Below are 26,517 nucleotides of genomic sequence, written 5' to 3'. Positions count from 1 at the left end.
GAGCTCCCATGAGTCTAAATTTCAGCAGGGATTTTACCACTTGCTGTTGACAGTCTTAGGACGGGGATGCTGATGTACTTTGGTTTTGAATGTTTGTAAAATGTCAATGACTGTTGAGTCTTGTAGTTTAAATCAGAAGTCTTGTGAACTCAACAGAGAAAACAACAGAGAAAAGACAGATAAGGAGATACAATGGGACGAGGTTGAAAATTGGGAGTTGCAATCTGAGAGCATTGGCAAGTGTGGTGGTATTTTAAGCCCTGCAACTTTCTAAATTTATCACATTACGAGCAATTGCGTGGTAAATTAAGAAGCTTTGGACGCTTTAGATATTCTGTTCCTTGAATTATGTATAAGGAAAATGAAGCGATTGAAACACAATCAATGCAAATTATGTATTTTAGGAATAAAGACATTCAACCCTTAATAAATGTTTTTAATTTTTCACACAATAGTCTCAAGGAAAGGCTGACAATGGCTGGCATTAAATTAAGTTACTGAAAAATAAAGCTATTTATTTTGAATGCTTTTTGCATGTTTAAAGTGAAATATGATAGCTTTCCATTATATTACCCTCAATACCTAATCAATTCTGACAAAATCAGACAAATCCCATGGAAAGTAGACAGTAACATTTTCCATCTTGCTTTCCACTGGAATTGATCAGATTGTCCTAGAAAATATTTAGAGATCGTCCACTTTGAAATCCTCGGCATGTGATAAAGAGAGACCGTCCATCCACATATGCTTACTCCACCTTCACCACCATCTTCTGTGCTTCCTGTGACCACAGGGCACACATGTGACCTTCAAAGGGACCTTTCATGTGAATCGGGACAAAGGTGTCGATAGAGGCTTTCATCTCTGGCAGCTGCACGTGGCCAAAGACACCTTTCACTCAACCCAGCCATCTGGCACTCAGCGGACCATTAATGTCCGCATTAGTAAATCAGTATGCATATAGGATTAAAAAAAAAAAAATCAAATTTCATTTGATGTGTTTCCCAGTGAAATTCCTCCCGTTTGTATTTATTTCGAAATAGGTAAAAAAAAAAGTAAGTTTATTTTATTTTTCACGATTAAAAAAAAGAAAGAAAATGTACAATTTTCCCAATTTATGAATGCTCAATATATATATTAAAAAAAACTAAAAATAAAGAAAAATGTGCAGAGTGTTATTTGATACAAAATATTTTTAATTTGGATTTCCTTGGAATAATGCATTGCATGAAATAAAACGTTTCCCTACAGCAAAATAAAAGCTTTCCTTTAGTTTTTGGATCGAAGCATTTTTTTGTCAATGGGAAGTTCCACAATGCATATCAAGCACTTTGCATTCTGGGAGACAGGCTAAGCCACACAATGAAGTCATTGAAAGGCTTGCAAATGTCATAAGTTGCCCGCTGGTACCACCCCCGGACATAAAAATTTCTATCTCTATTGCACTCTGTCCATGAGTCGCTGTTGAAAGGAATAATACAAAAATCCAAGGGAAATGCATGATAAATAATTATCCAAAATTGACAAGAGAGTGGACCCCCGGGTTACAGCGTCCCTGGCTTATGTTTTTTTCACGTTACGAAGTGGAAAACAAAGTTTTTTCGTCCCCTCTATACGACATTTTTCCCGCTTTATAAGTAAATAAAATTTCATTGTTCCTTCATATATTTTTTATTAATGATGTTATTTAATTATATACATGTATATTATAAATAAGTAGCACTTACTATACCATTTTATTACTAATTTTTAATATGTATATACAATTTTTATGTTTTTACCTGGGGTTTTATACGCATTACGACGATTTTGCCTTAATGATCCCAACTCCGGAAGGGATTCATTTCGTATGGCGGGGGTCCAATGTATTTCCAATTTCCAATAGCAGTAAATGAGCCTGACATGGGCTGAATTTTACAACTGCAGGATGTACCTCTGAAAGTCGACATAGCTATGCAATATTTGAACACCCTGGTGTTTTTTTAGGGATGCTTTTCTTTTGTTATCACACCAATGACATTTAAAAACCCGAGTTGGGTCAAGATTGCCCCCAGGGGTTAATTGACTTGATAAACAATAGCAAAGCCTCTCTGAATTTTATTATTTGTTTTTACATTTTCTAACTGTAGTTCTTAATATGAAAAAAATGACAGGAAACTCAGTTATGAGCCCATATTCTATACTGTACATAACTGTACTGCAATGTACTGTACTGTGCTGCACTATACTATACTATACTATACTATAGTAAACTATACTATACTATACTGTACTGTAAATGTGAATTTGAATTTACTGTAACATAGCAAATACCATACAACATACACATTCCTCTGTCAAACCCTGAAAAGATTGTGCTTTCTTGTTTTGTTTATGTTGCATCTTGTCATATCGATCCAGATGAAATTGAGATCTGTGGCGTTACTGGGATTCATAGCGCAGGCGTTGTAGGTTGAAGTTTGTGACAGTGAATCACTTCAATTGTAGATGTCACAGTGAAATGTCCATTAATCCACACAATTCTGATCGTCTGTTCTGCTTTGGGATTTTTATGAGCGGCAGTTTAAACCAAGCATGTGTTAGTCTGCCAAAACCAATCTTCCTTTCACCTCGCTGCCAGCTGAGCCTGTTGCTATGGCACTATGGCAACACTGCCTCCTTTGGGAGACAATTCAATTCTATAGACAACCGACATCTGTTGGATTGTGTACTTAACATTGTGGCTAGTGAATGTCTTTCAAATACTTTTAATGATCTAAAATCAATTATTATAACTGATCAAGGAGAGTGAGTTTTTTTGATAATTTATGTCATCACATCAATAGCATTTACCTGAGTGCTGGCCCACCTTGGTCCAAACTATGCACCTGCCGTGGGTTTAGAAGGTACCGGAACTTCCTGAGAACACTGAAGAAAGAAAAAGCAAACAATTATCAATAGCCAGTTCTCCAGTTGAATATTTATTGTGCATTATAAACAGTGATGGGAAGTAGTTTGTTTCTGTGCTTAAGTAAAATTTGCCTGTACTTTGTACTTTTTAAAGTGTCTTTTTCTGACGACTTTTTGCTTTTACTCAGTACATTTAAAACACAAATACCGTACTTTCTGCTTCCTAGTTTGAAAAAAAAGGGCTTGTTCTTTTTTTTTTTGACTGTGCTGAAACTTTGTTTCATTTAAATAATTTGATTCATTCTGTTTTACATTTACTAGATGAATAATAGTTGTATGCAGACGTTACATAGTCCATTAGTACCACCTTGTGGTCATTTATATGCCTGAGGGGCTACACATCTTCAGTTAGAAGATTGCTATAGCCTACTGTAGTACAGTTCACCGCCTCATTTGTGGAAAAGTCGGGAAAATATTTGTAAGTACATGTCAACATGCTTGTGTAACGTTTGTGTGTCAGAACGGTGATAGAGTGCGTCTGTTCAAGTTCGGTTCAGATTCGGTCCCTCTACACAGTAATAACAGTTGCTAAAGTGTTAGCTTGTTAAGTAGTATGTGTGTGTAAGAAGAGAGCTAACTCCCCAAGTGTTGCTAGATATGTTTCTTTAAGAATTTTTATAGTGTGTAATGTTGGAGTTTGCATTCTCCCGGCTTTCTTCCATAATCCAGAACCATGCATGGCATGTGTATTGGACACTCTAAATTGTCCTTAGCTGTGATTGGCTATGTGAAATGTTGTTCGTCACTGTGTGCCCTATGATTTGCTGGCAACCAGTTCCCCATCTACTCCCAGTGGACAACTAGAATAGGCACCAGCAAAGAGTTGACCCTAGTGAGGATTAACAGCTACAGATAATGAATGGATGGATGGATGGATGGATGGATGGATGGATGGATGGATGGATGGATGGATGGATGGATGTTTCACAGTGCGCAACTTTACACAAACGTATTTGCTTTGAATGGGACGATGTAATTTATTGGGATAATCGAGTCCCGAGATGGTTTTGTAAAGTAAAGTATAAAATGAGCTGAATTCCTACATGAATGAACAACTTGAAATGTTTTAGGATTAATTGTTATGTTGTTGTTTTTTTTTTTATTAATATTCAAAGAGATGTTATGCTTATAATATTTTGGACAGTATTAAAAAAATAATAATACATTTGAACTTGCTGTTAGAAAGTTATATAAATATTCACCATGGATTTATTTGTCCGGCACACTTGGGAATAGATTTTTTTCAATGCGGCCAGCAAGATCAAACGTGTAGGAAAAAAAATATATATATATTTGAATTATGATCTTTGGATCACTAAAAAACTACTTTTTCCTTGTTAATATACTTTCAAGTACATTTCACAGCCTGTACTTGTACTTGAGTAGATTTTGTGATCAGCACTTTCACTTTTACTCAAGTCATTTTTTTTTACATAGTGTAGCTTTACTTTTACTCAAGTAAACAATCTGTGTACTTTGCCCATCACTCATAAAATACAAAATATGACAACAAAGACCCTGGACTGTTGAGCAACTGAGGTTAGACAGCAAGCAGGAATGGAAAAGTGAGCTAACTGACAAGAAGGCCTTTTTTGGATTTTGTGGATCTTACCAACATATTTCAGTGTATGCGTGTGTGTGTTTGTGTGTGTCTTTTTCAAGGTTTTAATGTCAATTGATATCGTATTATTTCACTATGACAGAGGGACATGTTAATCATGACAACATACAATCAAAATATATATTCTGCACCCAGTCACAAGTCGTGTTTGGAGAAAGCTAAAATGGTATTGATACAAAAAAAAAAAAAAAAAAAAAAACAGGATTTTCAATAGGGGCAAAAATTAACAACTACAACAATGAAATGGTGGACAGCACAATGATCATCAATATGATCCATTTTTATTAAATCAATCTCTATCTCTGACCTTTTTGTTGGTATTTTTTGAATTTATTAATAATAGAAAACCAAGAAATCTCATTTACATAAGTATTCACAGCCTTTAGCTCAGAATTGAGCTCAGGTGCATTATTTTTCCACTGATTATCCTTGAGATTTTTCTACAGTTGAGAGTCCACCTGCGGTAGATTCAGTTGATTGGAAATGATTTGGAAAGGCATACACATTCGCAGAGTTGACTGTGCATGTCAGAGCACAAACACCAAGCACAAAGTCAAAGTAATGGTCTGTAAACCCGTAAGACAGGATTGTCCTGAGGCACAAATCTGGGGAAGGATACAGAAAGATTGAAGGTCCCAATGAGCACAGTTATTCTTCTTCCATTATTTATGAATAGAAGACAGTTGTAAACACCGGGACTCTTCCTTGAATCTAAAAGCGATCGAGGGAGAAGGGCCTTAGTCAGGTTGGTGACCAAGAACTCAGTGGTCACTCTGTTAGAGCTCCAGAGTTCCTCTTGGAGAGAGGGGAGCGAAATACAGTGGATCCTTGGGTTACAGCATCCCTGGCTTACGTTTTTTTCATGTTACGATGTGGAATACTGAGTTTTTTCGTCCCCTCTTTAAGGTATTTTCCCTGCTTTTCGACAAAACCAACTGTCATAACCCTAGGGGGTTGACTGTATTTGTGTTGTTTTGTCTCCATCTGCAGGCATCTTGAGGTAATTGCACTTATTTTCTGTTGCCGTCAATGCCTCCATGCAACGCGTCACTACATTGCTGGTCTGCTATTGGTTGGCGTATCCTCACGGAGATGCTGGTCTGCTATTGGTCAGCCTCATTCGCTTCAAAATGGCGGAATGGTAAAGCTTTGTTCTGTCGTGAGTGGTTACAAAACCTTATTTATAGTGCATTTTTACTGCTTCATTCAACCTTGAATGGGTTAGCCATGGGTCCCAAGATTGCTAGTGATGTTAAAGAGAGCAGTAAGAAGATGATATATATATTTATATGGAAACGAAGCTGGAGATAATCAAGAAATACAAAGCTAGCCTAGCCTAGGCTACCCTTGCTAGGGAATATGGGTATAACAAGCGCCACTCAAAGGTAAATAAAGGTATATATTTTTTTGTAATGATGTTTTACGATTGTCTACATGCATATTATATATACGTAGCATTTACTATACAATTTTTATTATGTATGTACAATTTTGATGGTTTTACCTGGGGTTCTAAACGCTATTTAATATAGGTTTGAATTGCCCACCATACGATGAATTTGCCTTACGAGCCCAACTGCGGAACGGATTAATCTCGTAACACGGGGGCCCACTGTACTACAAAGATTAAAGAACTGCCTCAGATAACTGTGCTAAGCGTGTGGCATCATGTTCAAAAAGTCTTGAGGCTGCAATTGCTGCCAAAGGTGGATCAACACAATATTAAGCAAAGGATATGAATACTTTATTATTTAAAGACTATCCTTTTCTATTATATTTTAAGAAAATCACAGTCATCATGGGGTATTGTGTGTATAAACTTGAGGTAGGAGATTAAATGAATAGTTTGGAATGAAGCTGTAAAATGACAAAATGTGGAAAATGTGAAAAGCTGTGAATACTTTCCGGATGCACTGTACATTGAGCTTTGCCCTCTCAAACTGTCCTCAAGATAATGAGCTCAGTCATATCCACATGCCAGTCTCCTGTGACCTTTGTGGGGTTACACAACGGATTGAGTGAACTTTGTGTGGTGAATGACATACGTCCACTCATGCGTGTTCTCTATGCCCACCCAAGCAATACAGTAAATACCGACTGATGCAACACAGTTACGTACAGAAAACAATTACTGTATGTAAATTATTGACTAGTAAGTGCACCTCTTAGTAAGCTTCTTAATGCAGAATTTACACAAGGTATGACAAGCATAAAAAAGCAATCTTACCGTTCCCCTTGTCTTCCACCGCTTTTGGGATTAACCAGCACAAGCAGAGGGTGAGTGCCTGGGAAGGGCGAGATCTGTAGACAGGAAGTCGAATCCATAACATCATTTTTTTTACCCTATAGGGCCGGTTTTGCGTTTGATTGGAAACTCGGCCTGAAAGGTGAATTACCTGCAGCGCTTGTCCGTCTCCAGGGGAGAATTTGAACATCTGGTTGATGTCGTCCGGACTGGTGCAGGGAGGCGACTCACCCTCGCCGCGTTTCACCACAGACTGGCGGTCCTTCAGACAAGACCGGTTCATATGAGACGAGTGGAATGATGTGAATCTTTAGATCTTAGAAAAAAAAAAATCATCTATCTGTCTTTTTCTACATCAGGCGTGTCAAACTCATTTTTATCGTGGGCCGAATTGTAGTTCTAGTTTGTGTCAGAGGGCCGGAAACGTGTGTTTGTCACACACATACGTAGTTTCGAAATCAGAGACTGGTAAAAACTTTTCAAAAGACAGATCAGGAACATAAAAATTGTGTGTGTGTGTGTGTGTGTGTGTGTGTGTGTGTGTGTGCGTGTGTGTGTGTGCGTGTGTGTGTGTGTGTGTGTGTTTTAGGCAACTTGCAAGTGCAGTATTTTAGCCAAAAATCTGAAGTCAAATCAAATCGTGATGTGACAGGCCGGATCTGGCCCCCGGGCATTGAGTTTGACACCTGTGTTCTACATCATCTATCTTCATTGTGGTCACTGGTGTGACTTTAGGGCACCAGCCAATCGCAGGACATCTGAGACAACAACCATTCTCACATCCCTGAAGACATTTTAGAATGAGAACGCATGACTGAGGTCACAACTTCTATCTCTGATTAGTTGTTTTTTGTTTTTTTTTCCTCAGCTACTATGGTTTCTGGAATATCAAATCAGAGGCACAATGAGCCCAGAGATGGCTGATTTTATTTTTTTCCAGAGAGCCGTAGACCCAAAACTGAATCAACTTGGAAATCTGAAATGAAGCCAGGTGCTTGCTGAACTGTATATCAGACACGACATGTTAAGAAGAGTGACAGCGTGACACTCCGACTGGCATGTGCACCTGCTGTTTACACGCAAAGGTGACACGCATTCTTTTTCAAAAACAAATGAGCAATGCGTTGTCGATGGGATGAATCAGCAAATTCTATGGATCATCCCTTTTTTGGGTGTTTTTTTTTTTTTAATCGGGTTAGAAAATAACAGTAAAAAAAATCTAAGTACAGTGTCTTCCCAAATTATTGGCATTCTTGGTTAAGGTGTAGCAAAAGCCTTAAAAAGAGTTACATTTGTATTGCAGAAGCACATTTACATTAATGTACAGCATTTTCCATTGTAATGTGCTACATACAATATATAGTGTTGTATATGACTCACCAGAACAACAGGATAAATATAGGAAGGCAGCAAAGTATGGTCTCTCAAGGCTCCTCCGTCACACTCTGGCTTCACATGGGATGCACATTTGTTATGAAGCTATGGAGGAGAGTACAATACACATAAGCTAAGCAAAAGTGAAAACAGTGGACATCCAATCAGGTTTTTTTTTTTTTTTTTTTAATGCATAGTACTTGTCCTCATAATCCTATCCCAGCTGACTTTGGGCAAGACCAGTCATTTGCCCGTCATTCGAAGAGGACATACAATCAAAGACATTCACATTTACACTTGTGGCCAATTAAGGGAACGTAATTAAGCTAACATACACATTTTGGAGGATGATGAATACAAGCATGCATGCAAGCTTAGAAACAACATACAGACATAAATAATACACAGTTTATTATGTATTGATACACTAAATACAAAAACTGTAAAGGTTAAGTACAATAAATATGTAATATCACTTGCGTATGACAAAAATCTTGAGAAAAGTGATGTGACATCATTTTCCGTCAGTTCTATAGCATATCATTGACGTATAAGCAAGTCAGTGAGGTCATCTAGTGGATGAAAGTAGTATTACATGTAAGCCCCGCACTGAACGTAGGCAAATTTGTTTGAGTGTGTTAGAAAGTCAGTGAGGTAATCTAGTGGATGAAAGTAGTATTACATGTAAGCCCCGCACTGAACGTAGGCAAATTTGTTTGAGTGTGTTAGATTGTTTCTTTGTTGTTCCGATGTTCCCTTTCAATAAATCCTGTATCATTGGAAAGACAATTTGATTCTCGTCCAAATTATACCATATTTGTAAGGAACGAGCATATGTAGGATCTGCTGAGCTGAGTACGGGTCAAAGGTAAAGAAACACCTTTAAATTCAAATGGTTTCAAACAATAATAAATTCAAGCTATTAACCTTAGAAAATGCACATCTATGAATTATAAATCATCCCATGTCACAAAACATCATCTAAATAAAGCTGGCTGCGAACGTCAGATCTGGTAAAATTTGCTTACCTAAAAGAATCTAAAATCTAGATTGAATAACAGTTTTAACTTGAGTAAATTATGCCAAGGGGCTACATTGAAGTGAATTGAGGCATTTCATTGGCACATTCCTCTGTAACGATACTGCCAAAGAATTATGTCAAAGTGACTTGAGGGATTTCATTTTGAACAGTGGGGTAACACTGCTGTAAAATCCATCTCTGCATTCACCCATTCATCCATCATTACTCACAGTGATTTGGCACCAAACACAGTGGAGGCCTGTCAGGCCTTGGTAACACTTGATGCTCCGGTGACATCGGTCACACTTGGTAGGGGAGTTGCCTTCCATCCACACGTGCTGCATAGCCTGCCAACACACACGCACGGGCACGCGCGTACACGTACAACAAAAAGTCAAATTTATCGCAGACTTTTTCATAATGTGTACAAACAAGAGGTATCAATGACCTTCCGGGTGGCAAAAAAGTCATTGACAACCGTTGATCTGAACCAAAAAGTGAGAGGTGAGTGACTATTGTAAATGATGGCAAGACATCGTAGCTATTTTGAAAGGGACTTACTAGGAACCAAATCTCCATTATTGTAGCATGTGGATGCCATTTTCTTGGAGGAATGTAAAAAACTGTTCTGTTCGTATTTTCTGTATCCACAAAAAAATCTAATCCAATCGAATCGCCATTCAACACATTTACTGTTTTCTCAATGTCTCAGTAAAATGACACTCTGTTGTCATATTTTGCACTTCCTACAGCAGTGGTACTCAAAGTGGGTTCCGCAGACCCCTTGGGGTCCTTGGCCTGACTGTAGGGGCCTGTGAAATAATTTGTTATAAATTTAAAAATCATAAAATATTTGTGTTCATTTTATTTTATATTAAATTGTCAATTTAGTCATGACTCATCAATAAAGCAATTAATTCAACCAGTTTAATGTATTTTTTTAAAAGGTAACTTTTAAAATTTGTCAAAATGTGTTTTGCTAAAGCAAAAGCGGCATTTTATTTTATAATGTTGTTTTTGACTAAATAAGTGGCTTTGTTATAAGGAGGCGTGCAATTTGCAATTTTTATTTTCCAAACCTTAGTATGGCTTCAAAGTAGGAGGAAATTGACCCGCTTTGTTATAAGGAGGCGTGCAATTTGCAATTTTTATTTTCTAAACCTTAGTAGGGCTGAAAGGTAGGAGGAAATTGACCCGCTTTGTTATAAGGAGGTGTGCAATTTGCAATTTTTATTTTCTAAACCTTAGTATGGCTGAAAAGTAACAAATATATTTGCTGTCAAATCGAATCTGTGGGTGAATAAAAAGGGCACTTATGCTTGGTTTAAATTATGGGTTTTTTTGTTTTTGTTTTTTACTTTGTTCCCGCAAACATTTGCAATGGAGGTCCTTGGAAAATTTGCTTTCCTAAAACCGATTGAGAAACCCTGTCCTACGGTACATGGGTTTGTTTACTGGTGGTTCCACTGAAGAAAGCTCAGCCTCTTGCTACCCGGAATTAATGTACAGTATGTGTGACGTCATGGCAAAGAAGTCTAGCATCATTGTAAGAGTATTTGTATGTGCGCTCACGTTTGTGTGCCTGCGAGACTTGGCGTAGGTGCTGATGCAGGCGGCGATGTCTTTGGACACACAGCGCTCGTGCACCGTGTATTTGCATACTGTCCATAAAAAAACACACACACACACACATATTTTAGTGACAACATACATGTAGGTTTTATGTTTGTTAACATGGTCGTGGCTACCCACTCACAGGAGCAGCAGAGGCCCTGCTTGCGCACACCCAGCAACATGGTGTGACAAAAGTTACAGTAGGCCGGTTTGTTGAAGTGCTTGAGGCGCCACACGTGCTGGCCGTCCTCCTGAACATTCTAGATGAAAAGATCAAAATGTTTTTTTTTGTTTTGTTTTTTTTACACGATAATGGCCAAAATAATAATCACGATTATTTTGGGCAACAATGAAGTCACGATTATTAACCATGATTATTCATCATGTTTGGTCAAACATGTATACTGCCCTTCTTTTAATATATAAACAAGGCTTCAAGGGTTGATACTTACAAATAATAATAATATTACACTAAAATAAATAAGAAAACAATAATTTAAAGAAATTCACCCAAGACATAGCAAAAACAGTTACTTGCTCAGTGCAAACCAAAGAAAAAATGAAGCTTACTTAGAACCAAGCACATTATTTACTTATGCAAATTTGATCAATTAGCAGTCGGCATGTTATTTTCAGTCATTTCAAACCCAATTCATCCTAATTTTGGGTCTCAGTTGACAGCTCGCACTGTATATATTTGATATTGGGTGACAAACTCAACGACATTTCACAGTGGAAAATACTGTAATACAGTGAACCCTTACTACTTAGCGGTTCCACTATCCCGGATTTGCTACATCACAGATTTTTTTTTCCATTATGCGGATTCACGACTTCTAGCGGCCCGGACGTTGAATTAAAGTCTAATCTGTACATGATCAAACAATGTTGAGTTTAGACTTGAAATACCATTTTATTATAAAAGAATGAAATAACCAACTTGGAAATACACAGTCTATGAAACATATTGGTATGGATTTAAACGTGTAAATCTGACAATTTATTGTTTGAAATGTATTTGCAAATGTGGACACGCCACTACATTTATCTTACTGTCCACCTCCCCCAAATTTTATTACTGGTAATCAGATGCACATGAATTGTGTTGGAATTAGTTTCATACTCTGGAACAGCTAACCTAAAAAAGATGAAGCCCTTTACACCTCACCCATGTGTATTTGAACAAAAATCCAAACTCAGGTTCAATAGGTTGAAGCCAGTTTTTTTTTGTTGTACATCAATCTTTTGATCGACCACAATATTACAGCGTATCTAAAAGAGCTTTGATTGAGGGGTTTTACTCAGAAATGTTAAACGATTAAAAAGAGATGAATTAGAGCAAATATTTACAGGTCTTAATTTATCTTTCAATTTCATTTAAATCGCTTGTTAGCTACTTTTGGTAGGTGGGGACAGGTAGGAATGCGTTACATATAAAAGATGATAACAATTCATGAAATTAATTGATTTCCATGGTGACTCAGATAATGCATGCTGTTGTCATATTTATGAATGAATTATCTACTAAATCCATCTGTGGAGCTAAGAATGTAATTGTCTGTGGCTCATTCAAATCCAACAAAATTACATTACACTACCTGCGCCACAACCTAGACCTGTTTTTAGCTGGTCTTAATTCTTGTCTACCTTCATTCACCACATTTTTAGGTGTGCTGGATCATGTAATAGACAATGCTCGTCTGCTGAAATGACCAGTCAAATACAACACAGTCTGCCGAATAGACAAACACGATGAAGCAGACTTGCCGCAGCAGGAAAATCAAGATGCACCAGTTTGCACGTATGTCTGTCCACAAAAACGTGCCCTAGATTTTGAAGACATTTTACATTTCCGGCCAGTGAACTTAGAGAAATGAGAACACTAACCGTGTCCATGCCAAGGAGAACCAGTAATGGGATGGTGGTCAGGCCTCCTCTGATCCACTCTTCCAAGGTCACTGTGCCATCTCGGTCAAAGTCGATCTCCTCCATCATTTCTTTTAGAATCTACGGTACCAGAGGAAGAAGCACTGAGACCTTGTCTACACGTAACCTGAGTTTGCATATTCTCCCACCCTTGGTGTGTAAAAAATCCTCAACGACATCAGGCGCTTTTAGGAACTCCGAGCAGATCGCATCCAGCCCCCAGGCCTCGCCACTGAGGAGTTTTAACTACATCAGTGACTTCAACCCTAGTCGAGATCACCATATTTCTACCACAGAATGTTAATGGTGCCCTGCTTCCTTCTTCTGAGTTGTCAGATGTTGGACCAAAATTTCATCAAAGCTGTCCGTAAGTTGATCTTCATGGCATCACAGAACTCCTACCACAACTGAGAACTCCTACCACACAACCACTGCCTCCAGAGTCCCACAGGCCAAAAAGGCCCGTTAAGACTCCTTTTCCAGCTTGATGGCCTTCACTTCCGCTGGTGTCCACCGGCGGGTTCGGAGATTGCCGCCTTGACAGGCATAGACTACCTTACAGCCAGAGTTCCAACAATGGAGCCGCGGAACATGGTTCACTCGGGTTTAATGTCGCCCGCCTCCTTCGGGACGTGGGAGAATCGCCGTTGGAGGCGTTGAAACTCCTTACGACAGAAGGCTCTGTCAGAATTTCAGAGCAGTATCCAGAGAATATGGTAAATCTTTGGTCAGAGGTTTTAGTGATCTTCTTTTTTTATGAAAAAGAAAAAAAATAACAGGCACGTGAAGAATAGGGAAAACCGCAGATCACCTGTTTGCAAGAACCTCAGCTACATGTAGACTGTGCCTAAAACTCTGTCAAAAATATATTTACATATATGCATTCCTTGCCTACATTTTTACATTTTTCATGTGAAAGTTGCACAGATTTCCCTGTGTGACATTAAGAAATGTTAGATTTAATTTGATTCAAACCCAAAACGTCATTTTGTATGTTCTATGCAGCCCCACTGTATACGCTGTATTCTGATTAATATTGTCTTTGTCGAGTTCTGTATGAATTAAACAGCAATGTCTTTTTTAGCCATCTCAGGAGGCTGCCATTTGCCATTTGCTGATGCTGAAAACCATGCTCAATCATGGCTCAGCCTGCAAATGTCACATGACCAAACACAGAGGACATGTGATACACAAGTGCTCATTACAAGTACAGTACTCAGCAGACAGCAAGTGATAAAACTGCCTCCCTCGGAAATGCTTGAAAACAGATGGTAATTCATATTCCACAAACACAATAATAATCAGCATTCATCTTTAGATTAGTGGGGGCACACTGAATTATTATTGAACATTTTTGCCCGACTTCCCCTTAAAAACATTGCCCGTACAGTGGCAAAATGCTTGACATTCTAGGCCTGGCAAATTATGTTTGTTAAGCCTAAACATACAATTTGAATGACTTGGACCGTACTCCTCTAAGGAAGTTCCATTGGGTAACACACCTACTGGAGAGTTCATTAGGTACACTAGCAGAATCAACAACTCTGTACAGTAGGTATTTACTTTAAAGTGGCGATAAATCTGTGTTCTGTGCTGCTCACCGGCCGAAGTTCTGTCGAGTCCCACTCCAGATACTCCGCAACGTGGACCATTTGATTGATGATGCGGTCCAGCTCCTACCAAAGATCCCAAATAGGACAAAACAAAGCATTGTGCCACATGGATCACAACCTCTCACGTCCAAACATGATGTAAAGATGCTACGAATTCCATACGAGCGGCTATGTTCTGTTTATGCCTTGGAACCTGGCTAGCATTAAAACAGACTGACCATTACAAACGATCCTAATGTCAACACGCTGCGTGCCAACCAACTTCTATTCTTAGCAGAACGGATAAGGAGGATGGAAAGAAAAGACAACATTGGCGAAGGTGGCGGTAGAACTCACCGAACTGTCCAAGACCCCGTTGCCGTCAGTGTCGTACAGCCTGAACATGACTGGAAGAGAAACAGAGAGCTCATGTTTCCTTGGTGAAATGGGATGTACAGTCGTTCAAAAAGTGGAATACTATACTCTTTAATGTGCGAATGAGTCAAGTGGGGCATTAGCATTAGCATCATGCCATGCTCAGTTGTACTGTATATAAAGCGAACCCTGCATCGTGACAGTTCATCATTCGCAAATGAGGAATGAGTCTCCATTATTTGCCGAAGAACTCACTTATTATCTGTCTTTCTGCTGAGGCCAAGACAATAAATGTATTACTGTGCCGCCATCTGTGGTGTCTCATGCCAAGGAGCTTTTTTTTTTATTTTTTTTTTTAACAATACATCTTTGTGTCAAGAAACTTTGTTAAATTGATTTGATGAGCTGCAGTGAGATAAAAAGTAGTGCTGTGACACCATTGTTGCATTTAAAAACAATAATACAGCTTCTGGATATCAATCATGTGTTGACTGTGTCTATTGGTAGCAATATTTGGTTTACATGAGTGTGTGTGTGTGTGCGTGCATGCGTCTGTGTTTTAAGCCATACTCTTCACTCTAATACACATCCTTCCATCAGCAATGAAGTCCTGCTAATATATCACTACCGTTTTTAGAAAACTATGAAATACAATTTTCTTCATTATTGAAGTAATTTAAAGTAAGACTGGATGACAATGGAAAAAGTATAATAATTACTAATACTAAAAATGACTTATTCTACACTACTGAAATTGATCACAACCTCATGCCGAATTATCCTTAACGATTCATTTTGTTCAGAACACAATGACTTTACAAGATTCAACTCTTGCATTTTCTTACATTCACCTTACATTTTGATACATTGCATTTTTGTCTACATTGAAGCACTGACTGTGCATTAACCTTAATGCTTTAAGTGCCAAAGTAGCAATATTGCACCCAGCAAGTTTTAGAGTACCCCTATATTGCTATATCCCTTTATTCTTCCCTTATGATTATGTTTAAAACATACTGTTGGTTGTTAAGAACACCATTAATTGCAAGTTTTTGAAAGGTATAATGATTTAATTTATTCATTTTTTATTTAAAAACTGTCTAAATCTTACATAGTGTCACTTGAAAGGATTAACTCTTTATCATTATTATGTTATGTCGTATTATTTTTCACAATTCTTGAAACTTAAAGTGCTTACTGGGATTTCGTGCCGTGTCCATTTTTTTTATAGCTGCTTATCCTCACAAGGGTCACAGGCCAGCTGACTTCAGGCAGTAGATGGGGGACATCCTGGACTGGTTGTCAGCTAATTGCAGACGAAAAACCATCCAGGACAATTCGGACAATTTAAAGTGTCCAATTCACTTGCCATGCAGGTTTGATTTATAAACTGAAAGTGAAACAGCTTGCCATAACTATAGGACACACTTTTTTCTCAAACTGTTGGCCAAAAGTATGAGTGCATCCTATTAAATGGAAACTTAATGATTAGAATTTTTTATTCAACAACATTTGAGAAAGATTGCACCCGTCAACCACATAAACCGAGTTATGACATACAGACATACAGCATTTGTATATCGGACATCTTACTTATGGTTATAATGGTAACGGGACAAACGAGACAATCAGATGGCTTTTAGCAGCCAGTGCATTAGTCTCAGCAAACAAGCAGCTTGTGTTAGCTGGGATTATTATTGTTTCTGCAAAATTTTCAATAAAAGAAACAAGCACACCGAACCGGCGTCTGAGTTCATCCTTCGTCTGAGTTGAAACTTGATTAGTGTAAGAAACGGTTCCATAGTTTTAGTTACACTGGCTAGAACTACTCATTCTTAACTAGGCAGCACTGAGAAAGAAAAGGAATCTTGCACAAATCCCGGTACCCGTGTTTGCCACTCACACTCCAGCTTGTCCTCGGGCGTGCCACGTTCCAGCAGGGAAAGGTAGCAAACTATGTCCTTCAGGAAAACCACCTGCGGCACTGACTGGGGGGACCCCGTGAGGGGTGACGGGCTCCTCCGCAACGACAAATGTTTCTCCGAGCGGCTTCTCTCTGTTGGGGCACAGTTTATTTTGTTATCAATTAATATGTTTTCTGTTATAATTTCTTATGGCTCTTGTTTGCAATTTATATAACATGGATTTTTTTTTTTTTAGGTTTTAGTGTCTAAAAACATTCTAAACTTGATTAATGATAATAAAACACTATTACTACACATTAGAGACATAGTACACACTTACATGACATTGTCAATAAGCAGTTTGCTCTTATTTCTGTTTGATATAGAGCCAAATATCTAATCCAGTATAAATTGAACACCCACCAGGAGGATCAAACATAAAAATGTATTTGTTCAGATTAAATAGAATGTAAAGCAGTGTCAAACTCATTTTTATGGTGGGGCACATTCTACTTATAGTTTCTATCGGAGGGCTGTTTTGATTGTGAAGTCAAATAAATTAAAAATATGATCGTAACACATTTACACATTTTGAAATCAGAGGCTGATAAAACTGTTCAAAAGGGGTATTGGTAACAACAACAACAAACAGTAAAAATTAAAGATAACTTGCAAATTTGGTATTTTAGCTGTAAACTTGATGTCATAATTAGCATTTTGCTGGCAAAGTAAAATGATGTGGCGGCCCAGATCTGGCCCATTGTGTTTGACACCTGTGCATTATAACATGTCCAATTGTCCCAGTAAAATCGTGGATTTAAAGGGACACTGTGTAAGACCTACAGTTATATTTAAAATACACTGTTGGTCATTAATAACACATTTATTTGCACGTTTTTTAAATTTATAATAATTTAATTTATTCCCTTCTAGTGAAAAACGTTCTAAATCTTACACGTAAACGGGACACCCATTTAATAATAATAAAAAATACACCTCCATATGGTAAAAATTGTAACTTTTTCCCCGAATACAGTATTTACATATGCCGAGATCAATTCTCATAGAGAAAAAAAATGGCCTTCTTTCCCCTTAGCAAGTTAAAATTTAGATAACATTTGAATATTTTTTATAATTAGCATTTTGCAGGCCACGTATAATGATGTGGCAGGTCGGCTGTGTCCCCTGGGCCTTGAGTTTGACTTGAATTGTGGCCTACGTGCTTTGCTGCATCATTAGGGTTCAAATATTTGTTGATTAAAACATAAACACTTTTTAACCAAAACATTTACAGTAGATACTATGTGTTATTGTGTTTGGATATGTTTGTTAGCCTTCAGCTACATGGACTTCAGGCTAAGCGATATGTGCTTAGTTGAAATACACAAACTGTAATTGTCTCAATTTCATGTTCTGTGTGACATTAAATGTCAACTGGGTGTGGCAAGTAAAGTGTTTTGGCTGAATGAGTGATTATGGTTGATGACAATCACAGTGTTTCCCACAAGGCAGCTTCAAAGTTTGTCATACATTTCAATGCACAACTGATTAAAACACAAATAATAATAGAACCTAGATTTAAAGGACACAGGTAGCTGTTTAAAAATGACTAAAATTCATAAGCTAAATTGCCTGGCTCACCTGGTGAGAGTTTTGGGGGTGAAACCGGTGACCTGGCTAACCCTGCATTTGGAGTTAGGGCGTTATTGCTGCTCTGGGAGGGCTTAACTTGGATGCATGGAGAGCGGTGGGGCCCCCCGGGCGTGTGGGCCCCTGTTCTTGACCTCTGCGAGGAGGAGCGGGACGAACAGGGGGAGGTTGTGGCCCCCGTGCTGCCGGCAATCTCTGGCGTGTGTCGACCCATCGCAGACAGGATGCTCTTACCATTCATGCCTTGGACACAAAAAGTAGGAGTCCATTAAAAACAGGTCAAATGTGACCTCTCGAATCGAATACAAACCCTGAGTATAAGAGCAATGATGTTCTCCATTAGAAAATGATTGGTTATCAGGTTAAAATTCCACCACCAATCACAGCTCAGGTTGTGAATGTCACGTGACTCCACAGAAAACATGTCAGCTGTGATTGGTCGGTACCTGAGATACTGCATTGACATTTATTCCCCTTTACCCTTTTTTGTTGTTTTTTTGCAAGTTCTTCTTGGAGATAATGAACAATATGGTGCAATGATATGTGGACATTCACTGAAAATTTTTAGGCATTCGTATTGAAAGGTTTCCTTGTTGCAAAAAACAAGAAAGAAACACAGGTTGGGTAGTTTGAACCCACCCAGCACCAGGCGTCTTCTGGACATTGAATTTTGGGCTGAATCTGGTCCATCCATTTTGGATTTAGCGGTTGGTTAGTCCAAAAATTGTCCTTGAAAACAAGGTTTTCCCTCCAAATGGGGTCTAAATTTAGGCCAAAAGTACGGGTAGTCGTTGATAATAGGGTTGTGTTCAGTACATTCAATGTGGTTCAATTGTAAAATTTATGTCTAAAAATAGTAATTCAAAATTTAGTTATGTTTAGCCCGTCCAATGCCATCCGTCCAGAAAGCCACTTCAAACTGATCCAAATTTACTACAAAATTTGTTGAAGTAAAGTCGAATCTAATAAATTCAATCCAATTTAGAGAAGTCTGTGTTTGTCAATGTATTAATACCCACTTTTATTAAGGAAAATTTAGAGTTCCTGGTCAAAGAACTCATATTTTCAACTGCTTGAATATGACAGCTTTTCACCTTTACACACTAAAAATACAACTTTATCCAAAGAGGTCCTTTTTAACTGCTTGAAAATTGCGTCATTTCAACTTTCGCTTTTCAACCAGACTCAGATGTTTTGGGCGTACGTAAGTGACATCTTTTCAATGTATTTTCAAACATTTTTTGCTGGATGGGAAGCAAAAGAGCACACCACAATAATATAGCAAAGACACGTAACTCATAAAGGAAGCTGTTGAAGTTACAACACTTGGCTAAACAAATTTCACAAAATGGATTGCACAATGTTCAACCAAAAGATTCATATTAACACAAAAGCGGTAGCAGGTGGTGTTGGGTAGGAGGTGGGAGGGTACAGTCAGTCCGTCAAGGCAGGTCTGCTAGTACCTGTGATGGGGGCACAGGCCACCTCGGTGTGAATAGATATGCCAGCATCAATGGAACAGGACTCTTTGAGAAGGAAACACAATGAGTAGCAATAAAACAACATTGGTACAGGAATAATAAGGCTTGGTTCCATGCTGGGCCTTCTCTTTTACCTTGGTTACCTCAGTAAAAAACTGAAAAACACTAATGTTGCTTTTTATAAACAGCATTTCTATCATATCTTAATTGATCATTCTTCTTTACTCGAGAAGATGGAGATTAGTGAAGCTCTCAGTATTAATCTCTCCCTGGTTGTGTTATTTACAATTCACCAAACACCAGGGGGCAGTGCAGGCCGAAACAACGCTCCATCCAATTTCTCTCTCTCTCTTTGTCCTCATCAGGGTCAGGGTTAACTACAGATGATCCCAGTTGACCTTATACATTCACACTTTCATTCACATCTACAATGACATGCTAAAGAAAAACAGAGTATATGGAGAAAGTAAACCCTGACTGTGAGATGTCTTACGCCGGTTTACAAAGGGCATACCACAAACATAAAAACCACACTCCTATGGACAGTTTAGCCTTTAATTAACCCTGTACGCATGTTTTTATGCAGAAACTCAACAGAAGAAGGGTGAAGCTAGGATTCAAAATTAGTACTGGAAAGCAGCCGCGTCAACCATTTGGGCACGGTGCTGTCACCTGAAACAATCACCCACGTAAGAAATTGCCGTAGATATTTATAATTCACATGCTTCGCTTCATCGCAAATCAATCAAATATTTACATAAGCAAGTCCATTATATGCTGCAACAAAAATACACAAAGCAAGTCGATTTTGTAAAAGCTATTCAAATAGGTTATGAATGTGTTAAATCTTGCATTAACTTATGAAATCGTCTGTCATACAACCAAACCACTATAAATATGAAATGAAAGATTAAAACAAAATAAATCTTGGTTTAGCTTGATGCAAAAATTAATAATACCACAAGTGGGCTATTTGTCAGTACTGAAGAACCGTCATTGTAATCGTCAACACCCGTCTCACATGACACTAAAGGTAATGGTGTATCACGGAGTTAAATTTTCAAAATTTCTGAGAGACGTTTCAACAGCCATATATACAGCTACTATTTGGAGGGGGGGAGCCTTGCAAGGCTGGGAACTCAATGTCAATGCATTTCAAAGTCATGATTTTATGAACTGAAATGCAAACTGTTTATCATCTTGCTCAACACATTCATTGTACAGGCCTAAAGTTAAAAAAGATGTTTAGAATTAAGCGTTAGTATTATTTGGCTTTTTAAATATGATTTGAATGAATACGTTGCTTGCATATAGTTGAGCAAACCATTCTGGGATCCCTGGGAGATGACAGCATTCAAGTAACCAAAGGGTGCATTGAAAAGTGAAAAATGTCACTCTAATTGGGCCTTAGCAAGGATATGCAAGATAGAAGTTTTTAAACTATGAATATTATTTAAATACAAAGCTCAATAGTGTATTTAATAACTAATACTTATAATACTGGTATTAATACTTATAATAATCACTACGAAAAGTCAAATTGCAAATAACAGTCAGTGTGCTATCAAGCAATCATACGAAATCTATAAATCTTATAAAGAAAAAATATAACTGAAGCCCATTAACCCTGACTCAAATTCAAAATGTCAACCCGAGTTTTATTCTATATTTGCTGGTATCATTTTGTTAGTATTTAATTAGTGTGAAGCTGAATTTATTTATCCATCCATGAAGAAAATTACTCTTCCATTTTTCAATAAATGAGTCACAGACAAGTTTGAGCCTTTGTAAACCTTACATGTTTGTTTATGAAATGTTGAAAGAAACCTGTGGACACACATACAAACTCCACACAAGAACGTTGAAATTTGAACTCTGAACTTCAGGGGTGAAGCAGACTTGCAAACCACTCATCCACTGTGCCTCTGAATTCTTCACTTAATTATAGAGCTTCCAAATGAATTGCTATCAAGCCTAATGTTCTCATTGACCAGGTTAAGGGTTATAGTATGTTGTAAGGAGAATTAAGGAAATAAAACGAGGGGAGCTCACCCAGTAAGCTTGCTGCTGCTCGACAATGATCAGGAGAGGCTCCTCCTGTTTTGCTCTTGAAGGAGGTGAAGAGATGGCGACACAGCTCTTCTGGGATATCGTTCTCCAGGTAGGTAGCCATGAAGAGCTGGAAGCCCTCATAGTCGATAGGCTGCACCAAAAAGGAACAAATTAGTTGATGACAAACATATCACACTTAAAATCAATCTCTCACTCTCTATATATCTTTATATATGTATATCTATCTATCTATCTATCTATCTATCTATCTATCTATCTATCTATCTATCTATCTATCTATATATATATATATATATATATATATATATATATATATATATATATATATATATATATATATATATATATATATATATATATATATATATGAATGAATGGGTGATTGAAAGACAAAGGGCAATTGCTGCCAAATGAAGCTTCTGTAAAGGAAATACAGTATTAACCATGTTAAATATGCCCAATAACAGTAATAATGGACCCAAGTATTGGGATGCAATTCTTAGCTAATAATTAATCATAGATTGGACTTGACTTGATTTATCACCTTTGTGGAAGCTTCTTCTCTGTTCTGAGTGACAAAAGTATGATCTGTAATTTGAGTATTGAATGCTTATAGTGTGGAAGAACAAGCCAAAAGACAAACATGGGAATGGTCATTGAGTAGTATGCAAATTGGTTATCTCAAGAAAAGCGTTTACGTCGATTCACATGTATGAATAATGATACAGCAGTACAACTGGCAATGAAAAGCAGGTGGAATTGTTGCACTCATGAACAGATAAATATATTTAACACATACAGTAGATGTCAGATGAATAAGTATTTGCTGTCAGGGGGGTGCATAATCTTAAAACCACTTCACAACGCATTGTCAATTGTCGCATGTCGCCAGTTAAGTCTCCCCACTGCTGCCACACACTGCTATCGAGTGACGCACAGCAGCTTGTTGTGAATGTTGACACCCAATGTACATGCAACCCACTGACAGAGACACCACATCAAAACAGCATGCACCCTGACCACCATCTGGACGAAGTCTTACTTTGTCGAGAACATCTCGGTGCTGTTTAATGCGTGCACCCGTGAAAAGATATCCAGCAAGGAGGAAGAAGGAAGGAAGGACGAAAGGATTCAAGATGATGTCGGTTATGTTTATAAATCTCTTAAACCAACTTGCCCATTCAATACATCTTTCATATATACAAATTCCTAAAAAAAAGTATAGGTGTTGTTGTGACATATTTAGGCTACAACGCATATCCTGAAGACCACATTTCAAAGAACTTAGATAGGGGTCCCGCTTCATGGGCTTCCTTATTTATTTTTTTTCACAAATAATAACTTGTGGTCTTTCACTCATTTAGAGCGTGTGTGATTCCACTGTCCAACTCGAGACGGTGGCACATTTCTTCAGGTTGAAATTTTGTAAATTTGAAAGCTTAAGAAAAAAACAGGAAGCATTTTAGCATAACGTGGTTTTGTTGAAAATTTTTGAATAGCATCCCTTGAAATCATGCTTTTTACCCCTACCTAAAGTGATGACTGTATTTTGATTACATAATGTTTATTTTTGGGCATTATTAATGATGTACAGTATAGCCCAAAGGTTTCCGCACACCTCCCCTTCACTTTCTTAAACTAATAATGGCCACTCATTTTTCTTTGATTATCTTATTGGTTCTTGCCATAATCTGAAATTCAACAGTTGTCTGATATGATAATCTACAATTTAAATAGTCACGAAAATATAGAAAACACACTAAATGAGAAGGTGTATCCAAATCTTTGGCCTGTGCTGTTTAGTGTGAGATAAGTTAAGTTAGTTTGTTTAGAAAAAGCAGGATTTTGTAACATAGAGGAATTGGTACATGATTTGAAATATTGCATAACTTGTACAATAAGTACAATATTTGTTTCTTTATTCATTGGTCCTGCTCTCTTAATTTCTTTTAGGAGTCATCATAAAGACCGTTGTATATCTCTGTGTGCCCTGCCATTAGCAGTCCAGGGTGTCCCGCGAACTACTGCCCCAAGAACAAGGTGAGGCAACAGCAGGCCAGCGACCCTAGAGAGGATAAGCGGCGATGAGAATGTATGGATGGATGGATTTTAAAGACCTTAAAAGAAGTTTGTGTGCCAAAAATTCTGTGTAAACATGACTTGAGAATAGTTTTAAACCGATGGTTTCTTTTTTAAAGATTTCCCTTATTACAGGGGTGATCGGGAGCATAACCTCTGCAATGTGACAGAGATTACAGAATTCATATTTTACAATTACGATGCTCTTTTTTTCTTTTAACCATTGGGATAATGTGTCCCTGCACTTCTGATAAAATAGCTGTGGGTGTAGGAATAAGATGAATGGGGTTCCCAGTGGTTCACTTGCTACTAGCAACTTTGCCGTACAAAACAAGTCAGTGCTGAGCCCACTGCCAACAAGGTAGCTTGCGTTGTACACTTTCTCCTCAATTAACCATCTAGTACTCTGGAAATATAATAATATGTGCTATATGGGTGTTACTATAGCTTACACTGATTACTGTATGCATGTATTATAGGCGTTTGGTGATCATTTTCACTTCTCTGGCACCTTTATATTATTATTATTATTATTATTATTATTATTATTATTATTATTAAGTATCAATGGGACCAAAAATCCTAGGGCCAGTAACCTAATCTATGGAAGTAGGATTTTTTTAAGTAATTTTTCAAGTATCCTAGACTTATAAACAAGTAATAAATGCCATAAGTTTTCTTTTTCGACGGAAAAAAATGAATCAGTAGTGAAAGGGTGAAAAGAAAGTGTAGCAGAACAGAATTGTGGTGTTTTGGGGGGGACTGGAAAGCTTAAATGACATTTCAATTCATTTCAGTATCGCAAATTGAATCACGAGCTTGTTCACAGAACAAATGAAACCCATGAGGAAGGGCCCTGCAGTGTTTAATAAGCTTTAAAAGAAGGAGACCACATGGGTGGCCTATATTCTAATTAAATGTATTAGTGGGTGCTATGATCATGTCCATAAAAACATCAAGGGAGCCATCTGCTGCACACCAAAAAAGGTAAAGCGGATCACATAGTGCACCTTAGGATTTGGAATGGAAAAAAAAAAGTGGTTGTGCAATGGGTTCGGACCCCCGTCACTCACGAAACATCCTCCCCAACTTGCCGCTGTTGGTTTAACCCCGCCAGCTCCCAAAGAGACCACCACCGGCACTCTTCTTTCCTTTTTTGGTCAAACCCACAAGCGGACTTTAATTTGCTGTGCATCGTGCGATAACTGCACACTACACACGCATACACAACTGCTACAGTGAAAACTCAAGAAGCTGTGCTGACTTTTTTTCGTCACTAGATAGCTAGAATAGCAACGGGTTGTGGAAATTGTCTCTTTTTCACTTTTTGGGCTTGTGTGGTTTTGGGAAACATAAATCCAGATGGTATTTCCACCTCATCAGTGAGGGATCTCATTGCAGAGCAGTCTTTTTAATCCACTGGTTTTTGAGTGGTTAATTGTGCAACCGGCTAACTTGGATAACTATCCCATTATGCAAGGCGATGTCATGTTAGCTAACAAGTAGCAGCTTTTAATGTGCGGTATGATCTAGCTTTATTCATGAATACTGGCAGTACAAAGCATGTCTATTAGCAGCTTGACGGATAATTAGAAATCAACACATTGCAGTTCGGCTATTGCTGCATCACTCTTGTGGATTTTCATTTATGACCAAAACTTTTTCTATTGCAGGTTTTCATTGCTAGTTTTCTTGCAATTATCCTTTTTTTTTTAAACCAGGCCAGTCAAAAACAATATGAATTTTATTGATCAATAAAATTCATGTTTGCCATTTGTGACCGTATACATTGTAGAATTATCTCTTTAGGTCAGACCAGACAAAAAAATATATATCCCTTTTACGTATTTATTGTTTTAACAAAAGGAACGAACATAAAAGGGACATGAAGTTCAATATCTAACTTGCGGATTTTGGTGACTGCGGGTATTTTTGGGAACGTTATCCCGCAATAAATTACGGAATTGATAACGTGAACAATCAACAAGTCTGCTTATCATTGTCTTCTGTTATTTAAGTTTCTGTTTGTAGCTTGCTATGCGGCCCAAATAGCTTTGTGGTGCTAGTATTTAAATAATTCCCCCCTCTCTGTCTGCAACACCTTACCGGTACGTGATGGACATGTGACATTGTTGCCAAGGACAGCCATGACACATTTGCGTGGTTCATTTGCGGAGGGCACAATATATTTGATGGAGCTTGTCTGGGGCATTCAAAATGAAGGACAAAAGGGGTGCCGCCTGTCGAAATGATATGTATGCTTGCTGAGAAGATCAGTTGACCACATGGCAACCGAGATATCCATCCTGCTTTTATGGCGCGCAAATTAAAGCCTGTCTGCAATTGGGCAAACCTTTTTGGGGGTTCGCATTATTTAAGAAAAAAAAAAAAAAACTCAATAGGGTTTGCATTATTTAAAAGAAAAAGACTCATTAATTTAAATGCCTACTTATGACACACAATTGACCTTGGAATAGCCAAGGCAGAATCTTCAATTTCACACTGAGAAAAGTATACAGTATTACAATATAAAACTACTAACCGATGGTGAGATGTTTCATTTACTCAAAAAACAAAACAAAATACTTGATGTTTAATGATTGTTTTCCTGTG

The 26,517-nt window shown here is 37.8% G+C and overlaps 1 protein-coding gene across 2 annotated transcripts in view; it reads right to left on the bottom strand.

Annotated features, from left to right (window-relative positions):
• The window catches only part of LOC148424099 (diacylglycerol kinase beta-like), a 101,100-nt gene that overhangs the window by 55,097 nt on the left and 19,486 nt on the right, over positions 1–26,517 (bottom strand). Inside the window, exons 4-18 of one of the 2 annotated variants that reach the window (XM_088415670.1) lie at positions 22,868–22,888; positions 21,805–21,955; positions 19,735–19,797; positions 18,263–18,514; positions 16,621–16,773; positions 14,700–14,749; positions 14,352–14,426; positions 12,712–12,831; positions 10,967–11,084; positions 10,783–10,871; positions 9,441–9,557; positions 8,196–8,294; positions 6,967–7,077; positions 6,798–6,871; positions 2,833–2,907 (exon numbers count right to left, since the gene is read on the bottom strand). In XM_088415670.1, the coding sequence (XP_088271796.1) occupies positions 2,833–2,907; positions 6,798–6,871; positions 6,967–7,077; positions 8,196–8,294; positions 9,441–9,557; positions 10,783–10,871; positions 10,967–11,084; positions 12,712–12,831; positions 14,352–14,426; positions 14,700–14,749; positions 16,621–16,773; positions 18,263–18,514; positions 19,735–19,797; positions 21,805–21,955; positions 22,868–22,888 (1,568 nt within the window). The remainder of the gene's footprint in view (positions 1–2,832; positions 2,908–6,797; positions 6,872–6,966; positions 7,078–8,195; positions 8,295–9,440; positions 9,558–10,782; positions 10,872–10,966; positions 11,085–12,711; positions 12,832–14,351; positions 14,427–14,699; positions 14,750–16,620; positions 16,774–18,262; positions 18,515–19,734; positions 19,798–21,804; positions 21,956–22,867; positions 22,889–26,517) is intronic. The other variant, XM_088415671.1, reaches the window with a different exon arrangement.

Source organism: Hippichthys cyanospilos, chromosome 5, assembly GCF_059441005.1.
Source record: "Hippichthys cyanospilos isolate Australia breed blue-spotted pipefish chromosome 5, RoL_Hcya_1.0, whole genome shotgun sequence".
In the NCBI taxonomy this organism is placed as follows: Eukaryota; Metazoa; Chordata; class Actinopteri; order Syngnathiformes; family Syngnathidae; genus Hippichthys; species Hippichthys cyanospilos.
The sequence above is the reverse complement of the archived record's forward strand: the minus strand, read 5'-3'. Positions and strand labels throughout refer to the sequence as shown.